The sequence below is a fragment of the Amphiura filiformis genome, chromosome 1 (genome assembly GCF_039555335.1).
Source record: "Amphiura filiformis chromosome 1, Afil_fr2py, whole genome shotgun sequence".
In the NCBI taxonomy this organism is placed as follows: domain Eukaryota; kingdom Metazoa; phylum Echinodermata; class Ophiuroidea; order Amphilepidida; family Amphiuridae; genus Amphiura; species Amphiura filiformis.
The window spans coordinates 66,361,736-66,384,314 of record NC_092628.1 but is presented as its reverse complement, the minus strand read 5'-3'; the positions used below and the strand labels follow the sequence as shown (position 1 = coordinate 66,384,314).

Genomic DNA, 22,579 nt, shown 5'->3' with positions numbered 1-22,579 from the left:
CCTGATAACTGTGTAAAGATCCGCAAAAATGTGTTTGCCAGAGAACGAGCGCATAAATATCACGAACCATTTGACGCGAATGAGAGTAGGAAGATCACAAACATGCGAAACTGTGTATGCCGCGAATGAGTGCAGATGGATCGCAATCTTGTGAAAGATCAGCAAACCCTCATGTGAAAACCATGTGGCCGTACTCGGTATCCAATTGATACTACATACAAATACACAAACACACTGAGCGCTGCTCTGTATATAATACACTAAAGTGCAATAATTATGTGTTCCCCTGGGTTGGTGAATTCGCAAAATGACCAGATGCCAAAACTCACTTGCCCCCCCCCCCTTTTGGCTGTGCCAACAAATCTTTTCCCCCTTTTGACATGCCAAAAAACCTTTGCCCCTTCCCCTTTTGGCGTACAATACCAAAATATCTCTTCTCCGGGGTACACACAATTATTGCATCACCCCTAAGGAAGAAGAAGATGAAAAGATGCGCACACTGACTAGCCAAGGTGAAAAATATAAATAATCCCCTAATAAGGCTTGCTCAAGAAGTCTAGCCACAAATTTGCTCACCGATAGCTTCACATTCGAGGCTAAAGACCATTGCATTCACTTTGGATTTGCTGAAGTATGACACTGTAAAGCAATGGAAGTTCAGAAGTAAACACAGCCAATCACGACGGGCAATCATATCAAAAATGTTGCTAACAAAGTGTTAGATTGTTCCGGGGATTGTTCCCCAGGCATATTTTACTCGAAAGATACAGTTGACTCATCGAAATAACTTTTGCAAAAAAATGTCAACGCTGTCTCAGCCTGACCGAAAAACAATAACAACGTACTCTAACATCAAATGCGTAGTCGTGTGCAAATTTCTCTAGAGTTCTCTACAAGAAACATCCCAATCCCACCCTCGCATTGCGTCCTTTATCATATGGGTGTCTATGTCGCTACGGTGGGAATTTGTTGTGTACATTTCTCCGATAGCAGACAGGCACACAAATTCAATTACTGCGGGTAAAACCTTCCTGCAGTTCGCCATGTTGGCTCTCCATCTCCAAGCATGCTGTACGGATCATACTTACTGGGGACCATCACGATCTTCCGCTACGTGTTTCAGGGCTATTTATTATCCAACTTAGTGGAGAGTCACATCGTGTTCCGTTAAAAAAACGTCAGTGATAACAGTCAATGTCTGCAGACGAAACTAAGTTGGACATGGAAGTCTAGAGTTAAAAGTAAAATAAGGCAGGAACTATTGTAGGAAACAGTTTGACAACTCTACAATTTTCTTTTATTCAGTCAGTCATCGCATTGGGAGACTCTCAATCCATACAATACTTTCAACCAATGTAAGCTTGTCCCAGCAGCTTGTGAATGTGACTAGCCTAGCCGCCCAGGGGCCCTGTGATTTCCACATGATTTGACCCTAGCCCTATTCAGTATCCGTGGTTCAAAACCAAGCATCAAAACATGCTCCCGACCCGTTCAGTTTTAACATCACTCTTTACAGATACTAACGAGGTTGATTTACGTTGATTCCACACAGAATAAGGATGTGGCAATTGTTTGAAAGACGGCTTCGACGTATAAATGCCGAATTCGACACCCATGTCATTTCACAAATTCACAAAGAAAACACTGCATATGAAGCATTGGCACTTCTGTTTATTCTAATTTTCGATGAGTACGTAACTTGATAACATAAAATTCATTTTGCGCATATTCGTTTGCAGCTCACATATCTAAAAAGTACTAAAACATACTTACGTTTCTGAAACTGATGTTCATCAGAAACTTTTGTTTATATTCTTCCTGGCCAATCTGCCTCGCCTTCAGTTTTCCGTTCCGCTAAATTGGAGTTAGCCGAGCCGGAAACGCCATCAACGGCGAAAAGGTGCCAATTATAAGAATCGTCTATTAGTATTAGCCAGTAATTCCATTGGAATAATTGAAAAATCGGAAAATAATTTAATTTGGACACATAAGTGCCATTTAAGCATTACTATAATTACAGCCTAAGTTAAAAGCATAATATCGTTACTTCCTGTCCACTTTAATTTGTCACTCTGTCAAGGGCGTTTGAATGTAAAGACGAACAAGACATGAATAAGATTTTGGATATCACAACCTAGGAATTGGTTAGAAATTGTCACCTTATGTCATTTTTTTCGCCTTGTTTCCCATTCTCACAGAGGAGGAAGAAACAGAGCGCGTACAACCAGTCAAAGTCCCCGTGTATTGTATGGTGTAAGTTCTCGCATATTCATGAGGGTCGATTGTTCGATTGTGCCGTGTCTAACTATCACGCTAGCGCTGCGTGCCTTCGCGTATACGCGATAGAGCGTCGCGTGCTTTCGCGATTACGCGATAGACCGTGTAAATACGCGGTAATTGCTTAGCAATCTCGCCTGTCGCATTTCATGGAACAATCGGCCCTCATTATCGGGTGATGCTGAGACTTTGACTGGTTGTACGGGCTCTGTTTCTTTCTCCTCTGTGCCTATTCTTCAAACCTTAGATTATTAATACACAGATTGGAATTTTCCATGCCTGTGCCCTCTAAGCGTACTCGAATTCAGCTGTACTCGAGTACAGACATGGCGACATCGCTTATCTTACGCGCGAAGTTTCTTTTGTGTACGCTCGCGCTATTTGCGCTATTTTGAGTTTGCTCACGCGGTACCTGACTTAGCGTCGATCCCCTGAGGCAACATGCCATGTTTCCACGGTATGCTTCAAACGAACAAGTGCATTATGTTGCACACTTTCGCAGTTGATTAACCTGATCATGAGTGAAAAATGTACTGAATTATTTAAATTATTTTTATATGTTTATATTGATAATGATTACTTACCTGCTTCCAATACCCTGCGAATGATCAAATCTGCTCCTCGATGTTGCTTCGTATTATCAGTAACAAATCTCATCCACATATCTTTATTCGCTACATAAACGGTCGCTCCATTGACAATGTAACGATTGAGCGTAGTAATCTTACTAGTCTCGTTATACACATCCAATCCGTAGCCAATCTGCAGCATATCACCATCGTTACCAAAGAGGAAATCAGCAATCACTATCTCGTATGTCCCGTATTCGTCACTATGGAATATCCAGGTACAATCGGTATTAGGGGGATAAAATGCAGGATGGTCTGGAGTTTTGATGCGTGTTGTGGTCCCGACATCGAGGGTGGTGATAGATTTAGAATTGCAAGCTAAAAATTAAAAAAATGCCGGAAATGTAAGCAAACAAACAAAAACAGTGAAACGTTGGTCAATGATTATTTGCAATGTTCGGAAGTTTTCTTTTCTTGTAAAACAATTAACAAATCACTTCCAAAATATTCCTTACACCTTTTCAGTGTACGAAGTAGAATGTAATTATTAAAGATTATCCCTACTTGGAACTATACAAGATACACCTTAGCAGTTACGGGACATTTTTATCACTTTTTATTCAATATAAGAATTACATCCTTACCTGCTGCTCCGTTGCATAACAGCAATACCAGTAGTGCCGGTACTATCGGATATTTAATTTCCATGGTACAACCCATTGGGAATTGTAGCAAACATTTGCACAAGACAGTCCTGCATAGATCGAGACATAAAAACAGGTTATATCCTATAGACACGTACGTATGCTCCTTGATTAAATTGACAATGCTTACATAAAGTACAGTAATGGTTCATTTTATGTATTAGCGAGGCGCGACTGCGACTCAACAAAATCAATGCGATACATCATTTAATTTCTCCTGTCTCCCAATTGCGAGGTCTGGTTATATTAAACTACTAATGTATCAGTGTTTATTAACAAATGAGATTTTACATTGCAAACCTCATGTATCTGAGACGCAGAAAGAAATCACATTATCTCAATGACATTTCAAAGCAAATATACTACCATTAATGAAGTTTCAGATATAAATGTTATATTTTTTAAAAAAACCGAATGCTTGCAGTCATTCAATATGCAGCAATAAATTTCGAATTATTCTGGTCTACTCCTACATTTTACTTATTTGTTTTACACTGCAGAGTGTTTATCGAGAATGCAATTATTTGATCAAGTTTCGTACAAATGCACGACATTGATTTACATAATACCCCAGGGTGCTCGCTAGTGTAAACAACCAAACAGTAATAAATGAGCGTTTTTCTCCGGATATTTTCTCAGGAAAATTAATAGCTCGTATAAAAATTCACAATATTGTGTATCAATACAGTTTTGGGGTTTCTACAAATTCTTAAGTTCAAGTTTTCATAATTATGTATAGAGATTGCGATGTTATTTACGTGGTGCATAGACGTTCAAAACGGCGTTAAATATTGCTAGTCTCGGTTCCAAACTGGATTGTGCTCATTCGTCACGAAGGAGAACAAGGAGGCTGGAACAAAGACTAACATCTAATCTGGTCACTAGAGGGCGACGCGATTGACAATTTAATGGTCACCACCTGGTCCTCTGCATACTTCAATATGCTGCTTAACATTAATTGTGTTTTTGTACTTCCCAAATATTATAGTTGCCAAAAAACAAATATTTTGGTAGATTAAAGACGGATGCATCCATGACTTTACTTTCAAAATGAGACTTTTTCGTGGGGAAAAGTAGACGCATTGCATGAACCACCGTGATGCCGTAAAATGTCAATTTCAACGTGAACCGCGTGTATACGTGCATTTGTATCAAAAAGCCAAATCGCAATATAATTTTTACGGCCAATCTCACACACATGAATTATACATGAATTTAGTCAAATTTTCACACCTTAATGTTGCTTTATTATAATGATTTCTTACAAATAAAAAGGATCATATTAATAGTTAGACCTTCCTTCGTAAGTTCATTATCCTTGACTCTCTTTAATATATTTTAAATGGACAAATTTTGTGCATTTTCAACAGAGTCTCCACGTTAATTTTGTACTTGCAAAATCTTCAAAACTGGGTAAATACGCGACCTCGCTTCGATAAAGGAGATTGATTTTGAATAAATTCGCGGGCGTACGATCACGGCGTTTGTAAATCGCAACCTCTCTGATATCTAGTTCAGGTTTGACGTGAGAGTACAAGTTAATCATGTCTTGTAGGCCTATATAGCATCTGATGATATTGATAATAGATGTTGTGAGATGTGAGTCGAAGCGCAAGCCTAAACCTACTCCATGCAGAATTTGTTTCAGCGTCCGCAGTGACACAGAACTTTGACTTCAGCAGCGGCTTTAAATATCTCCCTAAATATTAATCCATCCGCTGAGAGGCCGATCCTGTATACATGAAATGCTCCCTAGCCTAGGTTACTCTTGCCGGGACTCTTGACAATTATGATCCAGACCATGAGACATGACGAACAAGTCATAGACTTTTAATACCCTGGCAATATACGAAAATGTATTTGACCTATCTATAGGATGTACCATTTTGACGCTATTATCAAATTTTGGGCTCCACAGGTGTCACAGGAATGCTTATTTGAAATATGTAATACTTTATGTTTGATATTGATTATCATTATATAAACTGAGCTCAAAAAGAAACTTATAATTTTTTAGAACTTGTGAATCACAAGGTCATATCTTAAAATACTGTCAATCAAAATGAACCAAAATTACACACATGATTACCTTAATACTCTGCTCAAAACACATGTCAGTAACCAAGCAGATGTCAGTAACCAAGCAGTTGTCCAACTGACACAACAGCAAAATGCACTGTCATGGGACAGCTTCCTGGATTTCCTTCACTTTCACAGCCCAACATGTGGCACCCAGGACAAAAGATATGACCTTGTGAAAAATTATAAGTTTCTTTTTGAGCTCAGTTTAGTAAGTTAATCCTACGACTGTCATTCACCTGAGCTACTACCGCTACTACCGCTATCGCCCAGTTATTTGAACTCCATTATTTTAACCAAGGTTATACTGTTTATTGCTTCGAGTCATTCGCGTCCAAAATAGAAAACAAAGCAAAATATATCCACCTTTTTACGTTGTTTTTATTAGAATTTATTATTGGTTTTCAAAATTAAAACAATTTGAGCAGACAATTGAGTTAAACATTACGTGGGAAATGTTTTCATTGAAGTAAGTTCTATAACATATTATGTATTTTTTTAGATATTTATCAATCGAAAAGTGTGTTTCCTCGTGAAATTAATTGAATAATGTCTTGTGCAGTCTGCTTCACTTCTCTGTTTAAAATGATTCTCGGTGGGCAATAAAAAGTTTGCATCTTTAAAAGTCCATAACAAAAACTATAATATAACCATAGATCTTGATCTATGTTATAACAAACAAGGGAAGAGGCTTGTGCATCTTACACTGGAACATGGGAACATTCAAACATTGTAAACTAGCGCACGAGATCAAATTAATGATGCTTAATAGTTATTCTTAATATATCAATATACAGGGGAAAGAAGAATTGCGCATCGCACATCGCACACTAGCACAATTAAACATGAATTTACAAATGGAAACATGACATGCATATAGGCAAATATACCAGAGTAAAACTCTGTACCTGCCTGTGCAGGGACTTGAACCGCAGACCTGTCGCTTGTCGGCCGAGCAGTCACTATGTGTAGTGTGATCTCGTACAATCTTATTGGTTCTTAGCTGTGTGGTATGAGACGATATTACACGGTTTAGCGTGTGCACGTCGACGCGATACGCGTGCTCACTATTTGAACCAAATAAATGTAGATTAGGGCCAGTTTGTGTAGCTCAGTGGTTAGAGCGCTCGGCCGACAAATGTAGATGCCTAAAGCACTTTACATTTATTCCGCCGTCATTAGAATAGGTCGGAAGCACGTTTGCTACCTACAAATGGCACAGGGTTCATCAGTACATCGACTACCCCTAACAGCTTCCCATTGCACCTGGGTGGGGTGAGGCAAGCGAGGCAAAGCGCAACACGGTGGTGAAACGGGGACTCGAACCCACGCACGTTGAGCAAGCTCTCAGATTATGAGTCCAAGGCCGTAACCACTGATCGATTCTAGTCCTTGTAAAATGTCGGTAATCGGTATAGTATGAAGTGTTTAAGAATGAAGGCGACGAAAAAAAACCTTCTACGGGCGGACGGACCTTTCAGGCAGGGTCGGTCGGTCGGCCTTTTGTTTTTGGAAATGACATACAAAATCACCAAAATCTGTAAATAATTTGCAATTTGAGAAAAAAAAAATTGTTCCTGAAATTTCCGAAATTTGGGTCGGCATTTGTACAGAAAATTTTCTTTTCCCCAATTCATTCAATTACATGCAAAATTCACGCTTAAATTTCAGCCAGCATTTGTTGTTGTTTAATTTTGACACTGTCAAATAGCCTACGCTTATGTTATATAAAAAAAAGTTTGACTTACCTTTAACATCAGATTTGTTGTAATCTTTACGCCCGTTGGTGCCTATATATATTACCGTACACCATGTAGACCTACTGCCTACTCATAGTGAAGAAATAGTTGTAAATGTGAGCTGTAGCAGCTCCTTCATGAAGCGATGGCGTGTATTTTGTTACATTTACGCATGTCTGAATATTGCAATACATTGTCGATAAAGAACTTTCCACGTGCATGACATGTGCCATATGAATTTGATGTTGCCTATAACTGTACACGTGGTAGACAAAATTATCTTCAATATCTTATTAACACTGCGAGATGTTCATCTGTGTGACGCCGATGTCACCACACTGTCACTCCATCGGAAACTACACCCCGGTTTCCTACGCCGCCGGGTAGCCAGCCTCCTATATATGTTCCTCGTGTCTGAATATTGCAATACATTGTCGATTAAAGAACTTTTCACGTGCATGACATGTGCCATATGAATTTGATGTTGCCTATAACTGTATACGTGGTAGACAAAATTACCTTCAATATCTTATTAACACTGCGAGATGCTCATCTGTGTGACGCCGATGTCACCACACTGTCACTCCATCGGAAACTACACCCCGGTTTCCTCAAATGACTACTGCGGCGCGGTGACTTCGCAGGAGAGTCACACCGGTGTGACTATGCGACTGGGTGTCAATAATCGTGTCAATGTGGACCCTGTAATATGTAGACAGCGAGAATCTATTGCCATTTCCAATGTTTGAAAGGTAATCTGCAGCCATAAAGGGCAGGGATTACCCACGTAATATCATAGTTGGAAGGATATTGAAAAATGGTGACGTAGTAAAGTAACTCAAGGGGTCACGTGCTAATTTGATTATCTAGACCATTCCTATAGTTGGCACTTTCCTGTCATTGATATAGACTAATGAAAGCGATGTCAAGAAGGGTATCACTAGGCTATTATTGACACCAAGGTCGTGATGTCGATGTTCTATTGGCAGGAAAGTACCAATTATAGGAATGGTCTATATATGTCGAATAACCTTCTATCTCGGAATTAATCAAGACCTTCTGATATAACAGATTGATCAATGCACCTCACACCTAGGTTTATCATAGATTCAAATTATCTTGGAGGTTTGGTAAAAAAGAGCATTGAACTTTCACCACTGCCCCACATTTTGCTAACAAAACAATGAAAATTAGCACTTCTCTAGAATTTTTTGTAAGCTTTTGAAATTGACACCCCGATTCTAAACCTGAGAGCCTGATAATGCACCCCAAATCTACATCCCTGTACCCATCTTTTCACCAAGACACACCACCGGAACACACACCAGACGAAATATGAAGAAAACCAAGATAGTGTAAATTACATCGTAATTCAGAGTGCCATCTACATTATTTTATTTATGTTTTAAAGTTTACAAACTTCATTTTTAAGCTATTATTTTATAAATAACCAAACCGTATACGTGTAAAACATACTTTAACATAAAATTGGTAAACGTTTCTTATCATTATGTTAACTTGATTTTACTTAGTATCTATACATATTTAAAGATTTGTCAGTTCCCTAGCGATACATACTTATATATGTTTATTATTATGTTCCCATCTCATTACAACTTAATACTCTAATAACATTAAGTCGATTTGAACCTGTGAATATATGTGTCTTACAACTATATGACGCATTACACAAAATCGATATTATGTTGTTTCTTTTAAGAATTCAAAAGTATGTACTAATGAGATTTTTTGAACATTTCGTCTAATCTTAGAACATTTATTACCGATTACTTTTTTTTTTTTAATAAGTGTGGTCAGTCATTTAATTTTGTTCAATTTGTTGAAGCCAATAGTATAGTAGAGGTGGCGCTAATGTGCCGAGTCGCAAATTCATGTGAAGTACACTTGTGAACACACTGGTTCAGCTGTTCCATTTATTATCCCACGTTTTCTTATTTTTTTACTTCCTTATGTATCTGACAATAATTACAACAATGTTTAGAGATGATCGAATCAGTAAGCAACATCTTTATTTATACGCACTAAATTTATACGCAGAATATCACACTACCCTGCCCGGCATCGTTACTTTGAAGCAACACCCTGACTGATACTCTTAACGATTGTTGCTTGAGTGGTCTGACCGGGCTGTGTGCTCCGGCTACTATCTTTGGGATTTTTCTTCTGCTTATTTTTACTCAGTTTACTTCTGTAATCTGATATTACAGAAGCAAACGTATACAGAAACGGATTTAGCGCAGAATTGATTGGTAGTATAAACACAACAGACCAAATATACATAACCAAAGGGATTACAACCAAACCAGTTTGAGATAAAAGACCCATGACTATCACCGGGAACCAGCAAATAAAATCTGTACCAATAATGGCCGCCATTTTTAGTGCCAGTCTCATATCTTCTTTGTAGGTTTGTTTTCGCTGCACCTTTTTAGCTGATTTTTTGATCGCTGCAAATATCATTATATAACAAATCAAGATAGCTACAAAGCATATGAGATTAATACCGAGAAAGATAGCAATTGAAAAATACCAAGCGGGTTTGGAATTTTCAGGTATCGGTACGGCAAAGGTGTTTTCACCTAACTCGTGTCCAACATTGCTTATTTCAATCTGAAAACTGGTTGGTCGAGTGATCAAAGGGAGTCCTATGCAAACATCGGAGAGGTCATAAAAATCCGAATCGGGACCTGCAAGCAATGTTGGGGCCAATGCCAAGCCCAAAGAGACCAGCCAAATGAAACCAATGGCCATCTTGGACGATTTCGAACGAAATTGACGATCACTAAAGGGAAAAACCACACTCAAACATCGGTCAAAACTGATAAGAGTTATAACAAATACAGATGCTTCGCTGGACAATAATGCCAAGAAACTAGCAATTTTACAAACAATACCAGATCGCCATTCTTCAGATTTGGTGAAGTATACATCTCCGTAATAGACATCAGCCGATGCAATAATCATCATGTACACACCCATTAAGCAATCAGACGCGCCTAAATTTCCAATAAACAAACGCTGTTTAATGGCGCTGTTCGACTCTGGCTTTTCTTGGACACGCATAGCAATTACAAAGATATTGCCGAACACAGCGCTAGAACCAAGAATCCACATACAAACTCGTAGGAAAGGGTTCTGCATCAAACTGCCACATGTGAATAGAGGTGGTTGTGGTTCTAATGTTGTACACTCTACTAAATTGTTATCAAAGTAGCAACAAATTTGGTGTTCGTCGACATACCTGAGGAGAAAAAATAAGATGTTTTAGTTTATGTGATGCTTTTTATGATAAACTGGAGGAAGCAAAATCTCAGTGCAAATCAGATGAAATACAACTGATCATGGGAGATTTGAATGCAAAGGTGGGGCAAGGACAAGATGGCAAAACAGTAGGCGAGTTTGGACTTGGAGAAAGAAATGAGCGTGGTGATAGATGGGTGCAGTGGTGTGAAGCAAACAACATGGTAATCACAAACACTTGGTTTAAGGAGCACCCCAGAAGAATATATACATGGAAGAGCCCTGGGGATCGCACAAGGAACCAGATAGATTTCATAACCATTAATGACAGATTTAGAAGAGCAGTGAAACATGCGAAGACGTATCCAGGGGCAGACTGCGGAAGTGATCATATTCCAGTAGTATGCACACTTCGTTGTAAGCTGAGAAAGTTGAAGAGAGCGAAGATCACGAAGAAGGTAGATTTTGAACAGCTGAAGAAACCAGAGATCCGAATGGAGTATTCCATCAAAGTGGAGAACAGGTTTGAGCAACTTACAGACGAAGGAGAAGAGATGACATGGGAATCAATGAGGGATATCTTGGTTGAAACAGCAGAGGATGCCTGCCAAAGAAGAAGAGAGAAAGTAAAAGCAAGTGGATGACAGAAGAAATTCTATCAATGATGAGAGACAGGCAAAAGATCATGGACAGGGATTCGAAAGAATATAGAGAGTTGGACAGGCAAATAAAGAAACGTTGCAAGGAGGCCAAAGAGACCTGGCTGAATAGTGAATGTGCCAAAATTGAGAGTCAATTTGGAGAGAATCGGAATGTGTACCAGAGGATAAATGAGATCTCAGGCAGGAAATCAGGCTGTTCAAGCTCTGGGTGCATCAAGGCAAAGAATGGTAATATGCTGATAGGGAAAGATGATGTAATGAAAAGATGGATTGAATATGTTGGGGAGTTATTTCACGATGTAAGGGATGGTTTGCCAAGCTTTCCCGATTCTATTGAGGGTCCAAAGATATTGCAGTCAGAGGTTCGATCAGCTATAAAAATGATGAGCAGAAATAAGGCTGCTGGGCCAGATGGAATAGTTGGTGAAATGATTGAAGCATTAGAGGATTATGGAATTGAGAAACTGACAGGAGTCATCAACAGAATGTATGATGATGGGATGTTTCCGGAAGACCTGAGCAAATCAATCTTTATTGCTCTTCCCAAGAAACCTGGCGCTGTGGATTGTGAACAACACCGTACAATTAGCCTTATGAGCCATGTTACAAAGATAATTCTAAGAATCCTGTTACTGCGTGCAAGAAGTAGAATAAAACCTGAGATTGGTAAAGAGCAGTTCGGCTTTGTAGAAGATGCTGGTACCAGGAATGCGATTTATGTCTTGCGAATGATAACAGAGAGAGCGGTAGAGATGCAGAAGGATGTTTTCATGTGTTTCATTGACTACTCAAAAGCCTTTGACAAGGTGAGACATGATCAGCTTTTTGAAGATCTTGGCAGGCTAGACCTGCATGGAAAGGATCTACGACTGTCGCAGAACCTTTATTGGAACCAAACAGCGTGCATAAGGGTGGATGGAGATTGTAGTGAATATACAAGCATTAAGAGAGGAGTCAGACAGGGATGTGTGATGTCACCAGATCTCTTTAATTATTACAGTGAGCTGATTCTAAGGGAGCTAGAAAAGGAAAATGGTCTCAGTATAGGTGGACATAACATCACGAACATAAGATATGCAGATGACACTGTCCTATTAGCTGAGTCTGAGGAGGATCTGCAAAGGCTTCTTGATGTGGTGGTTCAGGAAAGTGAGAGGAAAGGTTTATCGTTAAATTGCAAGAAGACAGAATGTATGGTGCTATCAAAGACTGAAAGCCCAACATGCATATTGAAGGTGAAAGATCAAAGAATTAAGCAAGTTTCCTCCTTCAACTACCTTGGCAGTCTAATCACAGAAGATGCCAGATGTATTAAGGAGATTAAGAGAAGGATTGCACTGGCTAAGTCTGCGTTCTCAAAATTAGACAAGATCCTAAAAAACAGTGCCCTCAGTATAGAGACCAGAATTCGGGTACTCAACTGCTATGTCGTCCCTGTATTAATGTATGGAAGTGAAGCATGGTCAATAACAACAGACATTAAAAGAAGATTGAGAGCTGCGAGATGTGGTTCCTTAGAAGAATGATGAAGATCCCGTGGACTGATAAAGTGTCTAATGACGATGTCCTAAGTAGAGCAAATGTGAACAGGAAGCTGTTACGTGAAATCAGAGTTAAGCAGCTCAAATTCCTTGGTCATATCCTCAGAAAGGATGGTTTCGAAAACCTAGTATTGACAGGAAGAATAGAAGGAACAAGGAGCAGAGGCAGGAAGAGAGTGATGTGGTTATCAAATCTGAAAGACTGGCTAAAAGAAAGGGGAGCTGAACATAAAGCGACAGAGCTTCTGGAGATGGCTTATAACAGAGAATTGTGGCACGACATGATCGCCAACGTCTTAGGATATGGCACCTAGAGAGAGAGAGAGAGAGAGAGAGAGAGTTTATGTGGACAGTTTTATACTTTAATATCATCAGGTTATCTGTTTTAAAAAATAAAGTCAGAAATCACAACAAAATGGGACAAATTGATGTTCAACAAAACCACAATAGTAAAGCAAGATAAACATTTTATAGAATTTCTTGTAAGAGAATTCTTGTAAGAGAAAAGAAACCATTTATAACACCAGAGACGAATATTTGGAAACCAATATAACGAATTACGCTCTTTGAAGACATCTTGAAGACACTGATATGGGGAAATTTTTTTGCAGGATGGTCCTCAATAAAATTATATCGAACGACTCATGAGACATCACACTTGAGAACTCACTAATTGACAAAATGGAAGACTTCGTGACTTCGTATTTCTGGGTAGTAATGTGCCAACAGTGAAAGTGAATGTCAAACGGCACACCATATTAGCAGCCTTAGCATTTGGGAGACTACAAAGAACTATCTGGTCATCTTAAGATCACTCAAAATCAGGATCTACAGAGCATGTATCTATATCTGCCTTTCACCTCCTATGGAGCCGAATCTTGGACTGCGTGCAAATCAGACCAAAGCAAGTGATCAAGATGAGATGTCTTCGGGGCATCCCTGGTGTTAGACCAAATGACACGATAAGGAATGAGGAGAAAAGCGCAGGCTGAACGTTTGGCCTTGTTGTCCGTATGCCCAACCACCCCACCGTGTCCCTCTCCAAGTCTACCACAACACAGATATTGGAACACAATATCTGTGCACAACGACTTCGCTGCAACATAACATCGGGGTGCCGCTACAGGATGCTGAACAGCAGACCCAAGCCGAACTAGAATAGAGGATGACTCGGAAGAAGCCAAAGGACCACACTGGCCTTGGGACTTAAGTCGAGAAAGTAAGTCAAACGCTCTTTGAATGTGATATATCATATTGTTTTATTCATTTAACTACTTACAATGTTTGTATTTTCCTCAAATGGTCAAATACATCTTTCTTGGGTTCCAAAGCCTGCAAATCTTCAGATTTTGATCCTCGAACAATAACACTACAAAAGAGATTGAATGTTTTCAATAGATGATTCAATTTAAATTTGAAGTGAAATTGCTACTCTTTATCGCGCACTGTATGTGTGACATTAGCTGTCATTTTAGAAGATTATTTAAGTGTCGTTACAAATTCAATTTTAAACTTTTTAATTTTTAGATATCCCAATAAAAAAGGATTGTCTGAAAAAAACCTATTGCTAGTAATCATGGTAATAGAAACAAACAACTCACAGAGTTTTCAATGAATTGAGACCTATAAAACTCTCCGAGTGTAGGACTTGAAGAGGTACCTCCAGTAAAAATCTGAAACATCAAAATACAGAACTAGTCACATATCTTAATTGCATAATTATATTCAAATACAAGTATATTTATTTATCTGTTTGTTTAAGCTTTCTTTAGGTAGGCCACGATTTACAATGGTGTCTTCGTGTCTGATCAAATTGTGATAAAATGCGAATTGTTTGAAATCAATTTCAACACTGTTATTTTGATTTAGTACAAACTTACAATGCTTCCAGGCGTAACAAGAACTGGAATGGCCGTCCGTCTAATTGACTAAAAGTGTTATACGACAGGTCCCTTGAAAATAATAAAGACATTTTCAATTTGTGCTTTTGAAATATTGAATGATAATAGGAAACAATCACTTGATTTCACCTTACACCAAATGCACATAAGAGAATTGTATTATATTCAGCTTGTTAAAATCAATATTTTGAAAACACTAACAATATTGAATTCATTCCATAACCAATAAATACCGAGGTTGAATTATATGTGCAACCGTGAGACATGGTTATCAAATTTGTATACTATTTCCTTCAACTTTTTTCATTATTTGGTTACTAGAAAGAAACCCCACAATACTGAAATGCATACAAATATAATTGCATAAGTCTTGTATACAAGTTCCTAAAGTTGTTTGTTCTTGTGTACGAAAACAAACTTAAAAGGCTGGGTTTTTGGCACCCTTTCCTATGTGTCAACTGTTATTTGCAATTAGGTCAAACTTAAGAATCATACTTTACTTACAGAGAGGTGAGATTATCCAGGCCTTGAAAAGAGTGTTGTTCAATGAGTGTTATTCTATTATCTGGAAGGGAACTGTAAACACAAATGGTAACAAGAAGGAATTAACTGCAAGTTTAGGTGGTCCGTTTCTACAGGTTTTAAGGACATTATTAATTCTGAACTCCAATAGGATAGTCCTTTTATAAGTATAACAATTTTCTTAAATGCACCTAAATTCGTTTGAGACAAACACACATGCATCCCAATGAATCTTTATTATGTAAATTTACAGAACTCAAAAGAACATCTTTAGCAGAATAGAACTTACAGTATCTGCACTTCTTGTATCGGTTTAAAGATTCCACCGGCAAGAACTGGTACATTCCCACCCGATAGTTTTCTGTTTGATATTAGAAAAATGTGGGAATATTATATATACGTAGTAACGTAGTTTTAATTTTTCTATAGCTTGAAGAACAACCTGAAGGCTAAAATTAGTTTTCTGCCGACAACCTGAAGGCTAAAATTGGTTTTCTTCCGCTGTTTTTGAAAGATAGTATGGTATAGACTTTTACTGGCCTTACATAACTGACAGCTGTAGTGGCAACAACTCTTCATAATTTATTAAAGCGATGTACAAGCTTAGCTACAAACCATCATTGAAGATAGCGCAGAGCCCTCGTCAAATATTTGCTCGTAAGGTGTTGCAAAATTGCAACCCAACCAAAAGTTACCAAATATAGCAACTTGCTATAGGCTACTAACAAAATCATTAACCTCGACTTACAACAACTGTGTTATTTTCGGTACGTTCTCGACCAGTGTGGTTCTCCAGCCATCGTTACAAGTGACTTGAAATACGTCTGATCCTTCAGGAGCATACTGACAGACACAGTTAAATGGGCATTTCTTGTGATCTGACAAATATCAACATAAACGTAAACACAAACACGCCCAGCTTATTCCATTTATTTCTTAACGATTAGTCCATCATGTGCAAACATATTTTATTTTCTAAGTAGTGCTGTAGAACATGCACGGCAGAACATTATTAAAAATCGCCTTATTTTTAAAAAAAAATACCATGCATTAGAAACCATGGATGATTCCTGCATTTTCGGAGGAATAAACAAACCGGGGTATAATATCATTATTAACATGAGATTCTGTACTCTAGAGGACCGAATAACCATATGTACCAGCATGTCGTGCTTAGTACCCATTATTGGATGCGATTCATGATAAACACTGTAGACTTACCACAGTCATGTTCATCATCTTCCAATGGGCAGTCCTTGTTACCATCACATACTTTGTAATCATTAACACATATTTGACGTTCGGTGTCATCCGGCTTCACGCATAAATAATCATCAGGACAGCTAATTACAGCTTATGATATGAAACAAAACCAAGGTAAGATGCATTTGTTGTTTAATGGGAGGCGGTGTTGGTAAAAATCATTTTGAATAGCCTATGTGTTACTAACAAAGTTGTATTGTATAGTGGGTGTGCGGAGGAGGGATGTGTGTACAACTATAAGTCTACGTATGCTTGTGTAATGGTGTAAAAAAGTTTTGTCTTTTAGAAACGTCGGGTTTTTAACTCTGTTTATATATTTTGTGTTATTCCCCCATTGGATGTTGTGTCATATTTTCCCTGTTTTTAATTTTATCCATTTCTAGTGTGACACTGTTGTATCCTTTTGGATCAATTCTTTGGTTCCCTGCTGGTCAGTTGGAACAGATTTTCACTGTTTTTATAATTGTGTAAAGACATCCGGATCATGGAAAATTTGCATTACTAACAAAGTTGTATTGTATAGTCGAGTGGGTGCTGGGGTCTGGGGGTGGGTGTGTGTGTGTGTGTGTGTGGGGTGTGTGAGCGGGAGGGGGGAGTGTGGAGGCAGAGTGGAATACTTTGTTTTCCTGGGTAGTAATGTGCCCATAGCAGAGATGGGTGTTACACGGCGTACCATATTAGCAGATTGGTCATTTAGCAGACTAAGACATCTCAAGGTCACTCAATCCTTGGTGATAGACGAATGGACAAGATAAGGAATGAGTAGTTCCAGTAACTGTAAATTTGTATCCTGAGTTACAGTGCACTGGCATTGGTATCTACTGTAAAAAATAAGAAACATCGCAGTACTTTCTTGGGCTCTAATGATTAAGATTAGGAACTCTCTCAAATTGATTGGGCGTGCCTTGATGACTTTAATTAATTAACACCATTCACTCAGTATTGAACTCACAAGCACAGCAATGTTGAGCAAATTGATCTCATATTTAGGTGCCTTCAACACTCCATTGGTTGGCAAAACCTGCAACCGTCATGTGATTACTTAATACTAGAGCCAGTCAAAAGGGCTGTCTCAAAATTGCTTAACTTTCATGAATTAGATTTATTTAATAGCACTCTCTTGTGCTCCAACATCTCTGAGGTAAAACTGACAAATACCAGGTATATCTTGATACTTCAACTTTGTATTTCTAAAACGTATAGTGCATCCCTGTGTACCGCTGCAGGACTATAGGTCCGTAGATGTCATAATGATTATTTAAAAAACTGAAGTTTGCTTGCAGGACTAATGATTAAAGATATAACACCATTCTAGGAAGACCATTCTAGGAAGAAGTAGCGCAACGACAGATGAAATGGTTTAACCATGTTGTCCGTATGCCCAGCCACCGCTTCTCCACGCCTACAGAATGACTAATTCACTGTCCCTAGGCCACCAGGTCGGCCGTCTAACAGAGGAAAACCAAATACAACGAAACATGGGAGCCTAAAGAAGACAGAAGTGGAAGCGGTTGACTCGGAAGAGGTCGAATAGCCGCACCAATCTCTGGAATTAAGTCAAGTAAGTCAAGACAATACAATTATCTTAGAATCCAAGAATTTACACTTACCGTCAGCACTGTCGTGACTTCGAAATTTCAATCGAAATCCCTTTCTCGTATTAGAATTGTCAGTAAACATTTTAATCCTTAGCCATGACCAATCAAGGATTGTAGCGATAGAACGAATTTTAACTGTTCCTGTTAATCTGTTAATTCTTGGGGTACCAAGCTCCCCAAAGGATTGCCAAATTTCCAGAAAGTCAAATCCTCTCTCCAAATCAAGGTCAAGAATGTCGATAACGATGATATTTGAGCGGCCACGACTAACGTCCCATTGACATAATATGGAATTTTTGTAGTTCGAGGGATAGTTTGGTGACGTCAGGATTATATATGGATTGTTATACAGGTCTTCGGTATGGTTACCACACTGCTTCCTTTCTATGTTAAAAACGCAGATTATCAGTATTGACATCATGAGCATAAATGCATATTGACTTGTTCAGAGGCTTTACTTAAAGAAAGAAAGAAAGAAAGAAAGAAAGAAAGAAAGAAAGAAAGAAAGAAAGAAAGAAAGAAAGAAAGAAAGAAAGAAAGAAAGAAAGAAAGAAAGAAAGAATGAAAGACATCGATGTCGTCTGCATCTTCGTTATCATCATCATTATCATCATCATCAACACCATCATCATAATCATCATCATCAACATCATCGTCATCATCATCGATATAAATAGCCAAAAATAAAACCTTGACTTACACGTTTGACGTTCTACCAATACCCTCTCTACCAATTCTTGACAAATGATAATGTGCCAGTTTTCTTACCACATGTAGAACTATGTTCATCAGACCCATCCATGCAATTATAATGATCATAATCACACACAAATTTGAAATCCAAGCATCCATAACCGTCTCGACATGTGAACTCAGATGTTTTACATGGAACTTCATATCATTCATGTTGCAAAATAAAGAAAAGAAAACATATTGTAGAATTCTTTATAATCTCAATTGTAATGCATGTTTATCATTGGCAATGGGGGTAGGGGTGAGTGTGTGTAAGAGGGACATAAGGAGATGGAAATAAAAACAAAGAAATAATTATAATGGGATGTGCGTCTGTTATAATGCTAAAACTTCATATCACGTGTCTGTTTATTATTCACTAGCGGGATACCCGCGCTTCGCGCGGGTCCCCGCTAGATGAGTAAATGGGAGCGATCACTAAAACAGGAGGAATTACTGAAAAGGTAGAATCATTGAAAGGTAAATTTTATTTTTCTAAACCTGTCCCTTCTTGCATTTCCATTTTCTTTTCAGTTTATTCTGCACGGGCCTAGTTTGTTTCCATTAAAACAAAATGCTATTTAGCTTGTGATTATCCATTTCCATGTTATTTATCTATTATCCCCATTATTTTCTAAATCTATCCTTTCTTATACGTTTCCCTTTATAGCTTCATTTTCCCTTAATTTTCCTGATTAGTTTCTTTCTTTCCCTCTTTAGTTTGCTCCCGTTTCATTTAGTTACTGTAATCATAACCTGTAGGCCTATAATAGGCCGTAGGCCTACCGTTTTTTGTCGTCTTCTTTTTTTTCTATTCATTTAGCTCCTTTCTTTCTCTTCAGTTTCTTTTGCATAGGTCTATTTTGTTCCCATGCTGCTTAGCTCGTGATTTCCGTTTCCATGTTTTTATTTTATAAATCTACCATTTCTTACATTTCTCCTTTTAGTTTTGGCTTTTTTCTACATTTTGTTCCCATTTTCATATTTCCTGCTTAGCTTGTGATTTCCCGTTTGAATTTTATCTATTTAATTCTGTCCTCATTATTTTAGTTTTTTACTTGAGTTATTTATTTATTTATTTATTTATTTATTTATTTATTTATTTATTTATTTATTTATTTATTTATTTATTTATTTTTATTTATTTATTTATTTATTTATTCTTTCATTTTTAGCTTCCTTCTTTCCTCTCGTATCCTCAACCCGACCCATCCATAGGCCTACCTTTTCAGTTTTGTCTTCCTTTCTTTTCTTTTCTATTTCTCTGGCACGGAAAGTTGGTCTGTGCATATTATGCACCCCGTACGTGCGGGTCACATTGCTCAGTACGCCGACGTACTAACGCCAACCCCCTGCTGCCAGTTAGTTACGGTACGCGCTACCACTGAGTTTTGACAACAAAAAATCCCGGGAAAAACCCCGGTTTTAACCATATTTTCACTGATTTTGAGGCCAATTCTTGGTCTTGACCGTTTTCAACCAAATAAAGTGCAATGCGTTCCCCGTATATTCCTCAATCTCCCGTATGAATGTGGCTGTAAAACTAAACGACGATTCATTATAGGCCTAGAATAAATAATAAAATTCACGCGACGTAGCCTTAATCTCTTGGCTGCCAACTTCGGTGCAGTGGCGGAAAATGGGGTGCGTAGCTCTGCGTAAGGGCGAAAAGCTCGTAAGATCATTCTTAAAGTACGCGATGTTGTGCATCTAGATAGCCTGAATCATTTCTTGGCCACCTCGCAGTTGGCAGAAAACAGGGCAATGTTGCTCTGCGTATGGTTTTTTAATGGAAATATTATTACGCGGTTCACACTGTCCTTATTACCCACAATACCACTGCATGCGATTTTGCATAGCAACACGACAGTTTTTTATGTTATTCTCTTAGTTACCATCAATTTTTGCAAAAATGAACCTCAGATGGTTTAATGGCAATATGTACCCGATCAATGTACGAATAAATCAGAGCTGAAAGTGAAATCATCTCTGAGTCTATTCGTGCACAAGATTTAGCGACTTCCTTTTATTTATATAGATGTGTCAGGCGGCGGATGACATGATCGAGCGGGCAACTTGTGAACCCGCCCGGCCGTATGGCATTTTCCAATATACTCGGTTAGTTTTGTGGGGTGCATTATCGAACCCCAACGGTTTTAGCTTGTATTTATATTATTTATCAACATAGGCCTATTTGTTTGTGATATTTCAAGCGTTTTAAAATTTCAAAATAATCCCATTCAATTACACGGTTGACGATGAAAATTTACTGAATTTAGATAATGCAATGCGGCCACCACCTGTCATGTGTCATACAATTCCCTACATACCATAATAGTACCGCCATTCTACGTGTAGATCGAGTCCAACATAATCGAAATACCAATACGATTCAAACTTCACCCATGCGCTGGATCCATTGATCGTAACACTATTAGCAGGTGCAGGCTTAACCAAAGCAAAAACTTTTGTATCTTCAGTAATATTATGGCCTCTTCCAAGTTCAAAATAATCATTGTTGGGCTGTCGAGGCGCGTGAGACCAAAAGTTGGGGACATTGAAGGTTATGTATCCGTCTGGTTGAGGCCCGCTGATTAGCCATATGCATAAAGCATGCGAGTACTCCTGAGGCATCTTGGGCGAATATAATACAAACGTCTGCTCCTCTTGTAGAGTTATGTTGACCTCTTCTTTTGGACAAAAGTTTGCAACTAAATTAAATAAAGAGAAATAATCTTAACATTGTTGTATTGATAATTTCTGTGAAAAGACAACAAAATATGAAATATTTTGAAGTAGAGATACTTGAACGGTCACCTTTAAACCAATGTGGTCTTTTCAGCCATTTGCGTGTGGTATCACTATCACAGTGAGTATCACTGATAAGACAATCTGAAATAACCTCCGACCTACCCTCTCCCCAAAAAATAAAATACGCTTACATTTTCACCGACTTTTCTCCGAAATATAAAAGGAAATGACTATTTGAACCTAACTAAGAAGTAAAAAGTCAGTGGCTCTTGGAATAATTTTACAAGAGCGAAATAAAAAAAAAATCATTGATTTTACTGTAGAAACTAATGTTGGGCCTCACCCCTTCCTATTATGGTCATTTTTGATGACCGGTCCTACCCCCAGGTAAGGTGCTGGAGTAAAAATTGTATCACTAAAATGAGCGTAAAGGATGAATCTACAATTAGCTTAGGTTATTTAGGCGTAAACACGCGGGTTATTTTGTGACAGAAAAAAAATCTTAGGGGGTTGGTACAACTATGGCTAACAAAAGAACATATAAGTCTTTCTTCTCGAGATTCACTATACCACATTCGTCATGGACATCATCCAAGCCGGCTGTGCAGAGGCGCGTTTTGATGCAAGACAGCGACGGATCCACGCAAACAAAAGCAGACTGGCATTTTGTTCCAAATTCTTGATTCTCACATTCAGCTGAAATTAATCACATTTTTCTTTAATTAAGCTATCATACTAATTTATATTTTGATAATATTTTATACGTCTACATTCTATCACTCTGCCATGCCGCCGGGTAATGAATAACAAAGCAGTTGAATCCAACCCGGGCGGGGCATTACTACAACCATGACAATTGTTAGTTTGCTACAACCGCAGATCTTATGGAGCGAAGAATATGATTTCGATTTAATGGTAATAATATGTGCGCAAAAATAAATCATACCGAGATCGAGAACGAACGTTACGCAAAGATAGCT

The 22,579-nt window shown here is 38.2% G+C and overlaps 1 protein-coding gene across 1 annotated transcript; it reads right to left on the bottom strand.

Moving 5' to 3' along the window:
* Positions 1 to 8,867: 8,867 nt before the first annotated feature.
* Positions 8,868 to 17,552, bottom strand: LOC140162408 (G-protein coupled receptor GRL101-like). Its single transcript, XM_072185618.1, has 8 exons — positions 17,513 to 17,552; positions 16,477 to 16,608; positions 16,004 to 16,133; positions 15,545 to 15,616; positions 15,238 to 15,309; positions 14,713 to 14,784; positions 14,112 to 14,201; positions 8,868 to 10,630 (listed from the first exon to the last, which is right to left on the bottom strand). The coding sequence occupies exons 1-8, from the start codon at positions 17,550 to 17,552 to the stop codon at positions 9,454 to 9,456; spliced, it is 1,785 nt and encodes a 594-aa protein (XP_072041719.1). The 3' UTR covers positions 8,868 to 9,453.
* Between the last annotated feature and the right edge of the window lie 5,027 nt (positions 17,553 to 22,579).